General features: G+C 27.3%; 1 protein-coding gene across 1 annotated transcript; it reads left to right on the top strand.

Annotated features, from left to right (window-relative positions):
• The first annotated feature begins 804 nt into the window (after positions 1–804).
• LOC124928510 lies at positions 805–1,268 on the top strand. Its single transcript, XM_047468793.1, has one exon. It carries the CDS (start codon positions 824–826, stop codon positions 1,229–1,231), a length of 408 nt encoding a protein of 135 aa, XP_047324749.1. The 5' UTR covers positions 805–823; the 3' UTR covers positions 1,232–1,268.
• Positions 1,269–2,944: the final 1,676 nt, after the last annotated feature.

Genomic DNA, 2,944 nt, shown 5'->3' with positions numbered 1-2,944 from the left:
TATTTCTATTTTTCTAAACCACTTTATCATTTCTCTCTCTAATCCACAATTCTCTCACTTTCATTATATTTTCTCAACTCAAAGATAAATTAATTTTAAAAAGCATTTTTTTTTATAATTTTTATGAAACAAGAGTTAAAAAACTCAAATAAAACCCAAAACCTACCCTTCAAAGAAGCAAAACTTATGGTTTATGGTTATTAGATAATTAAGCGGGTTATTTTTTCCAAATAATTGAAGTGATATAAGAAAAAATAATAATATTTGACACTTCTGGTCATTTGACCAAATATGGTGCCACTCTACAATAATGTGTCAACCGAAAGTAACTGTCAATCAACTAACCCAAAAGTCACAATCTGACAAATTAAACTTACTAATAAGCCCCTTAATGTTTTGCTAAACAAGCAAATTTCCCCATACTGAATTTTAAACAATACATAAACCTTTTACATTTTATTTCACTTTTATTAATTTATTGTTAACTCAAATAATAAAAAGTCTATTTTTAGATACCAAAATTTACATGTGTATTTGATTTACACTTAAAACGTTTTAAGTTATAATCATAAAAATAAAATATATTAACTTACCCATTCAAAACAATATAATGCTAAAGTTTAGGGAGTGTATATTAAGAAATGGTATTTGATTTGATTAATAAAAATAAAATTGGGATGGGAGAATGGGTCTGTAAAAGTGGTCCCAAATTGTATGATTTGAGTGGCTGATGCACCTTAGAACATGGAGTTGGTTTATGGCCTCTCTCTCTTTCTATGAATAATAATATTGTTTCTCCTTAATTTGAGTAATATTTTGATTAATGGAGATCGAGTCGGTTAAGTGCGAATGTTGTGGACTGAAGGAAGACTGCACCCAAGATTACATAACACAAGTCAAGAACAAATTCGACGGCAAATGGCTTTGTGGGTTGTGTTCAGAAGCCGTTACAGATGAAGTATTATTACTCATCAAATCAACTAGTAATTATAAGATCACTGCTACACCTTCGCCGGCGCCGGCGCCACCGCCCTTGGCCATCGGAGAGGCTGTGAAGGCACATATGTCGTTTTGCCGTAAATTTAAATCTAATCCAGCCACTCGAGTAGCAGACGCCATGCTCCAGATGCTCAGGAGGAGGAGATCCGCCGCCGCCGCCACCGCTGTCACCGCCGCCGCCACAACATCATCCATTGATTCTCATGTAGGTCTCGATCATCATCATCATTAGTAATTAATTAATCAAGAAGAGATCTATCTAATTATATATAGTCAACATTAGTTCATGTTGATCGATCGATCGATCCTGATGGATGATTAGTTTCATTTTCTCTGCTCTTAATTAAATACTCTTTATCATGTTCTATGCTTTTTGTTTTTTTTTTTTAAATAGAACATAATAATCACACGTAATGGTTGAAAATAACTTAATAAATAATTACAAGTTAAGTAGAAATAAAAAAAAAAATCCAATCGAGGATCCAAGTGAAATAATGAAACATTACAATGTTGTGATTGATCACTACCACTACAAAAACAAAAGTTTGCCATTGAATTTTTTATTTAAAAGAACACTTTATAACTTGTTCAGCGACAAAAATAATTTTGTTCATAAAATTTGTGACATTTCACAAATCAGTCGTATAATAGATGTGGCTAACTTTACAATATTTATTTTGGGATAGAGTCTGACATTGTTAATTATCAATAAGAGTTGTGACTTATTATTTATTTATTTGAATATTTTTTTAAATAGCAGTGAAACAATTTCTATTGATATAGAAATAAATTTGTTATTTATATTATTTATTGAATTTTTTTATTTTGGAAGATAATTTTTTTTTGTTGAGAATACCAATTATTTTGTAATAAAATGAGTTTCCAATATAGAATTTAACATTATTAAGTAGAATATTTTTTTCCACTATAATTTATAAATATGAGAATTTATAATAACTTTTAGCGATAAAAATTAAAATAAATAATTTTCCATCACGAATTATATTTACCATTACTTGTGTTTTAAAATTTATAATGAAAAGATAAAAGTTACTAATTGAAATTGCCTGTTTCATTCAAAAATATAGTTAACGATTTAATTTTAAAGTCTCAAAAAACCCGTAGCGATTGATTTTGCATGAATCCCTTAGCGATTGATTTTGCAAGATCTATATTTAATTTATCCTTTGCGTTCATTGTTGATATTTTAATTGCAAAAATAAGAATATGAAGTAAATATGAGTTTTAATTCAATGCTTTTCCTTGTTTTAGAAATATTAGAATTCACAAAACAAAATGCCAAAATATATATATATATATATATATATATATATTATCCTCCCCTAAACTAATAAATATAATATTGAATCAATATTAAACATTCAACAAAATCATCAAAGGTAAAGCATTCATAAGTTGTTCCATCCATATTACAATATGTTTAAACCTTTTAGAGGTATTTGGTTTACAAAAACACAAAAGAGCAATTTTAATTTCTCTTAAACCTTTATTTTTTTTGTGAAAATGAAGCAAGCTTAATAGTTTTTGTGTTAATAACAAGTCTCCATGTATGCATAAAACACAATATTCTTACATATTGAATACAAATAATTCTCCAAAGTAAACTTACTAATTAGCATTTAGACAAAGTGTAAAAATATACATGCACTTAATTGTATGACATTTGCTTTAATTTCTTTTTCAATACTTTATATTTGAAACCTATAATATAAGATAACCCACAACAACACAACTATTTAAATATTCTAGTAAATTATATTTGAAATTCCCCCAAACATAACAAGTTTCAGAATTTCAATACACAAATAATGAAATTATGTTTTGAAATTTCATTGAAATTGATATTTGGTAATATAGAAATTGCAAGTGTATATGCTAATTCTATATTCATATTGTCACATATAAATGAATAGAGAAATTACAT

The sequence above is a fragment of the Impatiens glandulifera genome, chromosome 1 (assembly GCF_907164915.1).
Source record: "Impatiens glandulifera chromosome 1, dImpGla2.1, whole genome shotgun sequence".
Classification (NCBI taxonomy): Eukaryota; Viridiplantae; Streptophyta; class Magnoliopsida; order Ericales; family Balsaminaceae; genus Impatiens; species Impatiens glandulifera.
The sequence above is the reverse complement of the archived record's forward strand: the minus strand, read 5'-3'. Positions and strand labels throughout refer to the sequence as shown.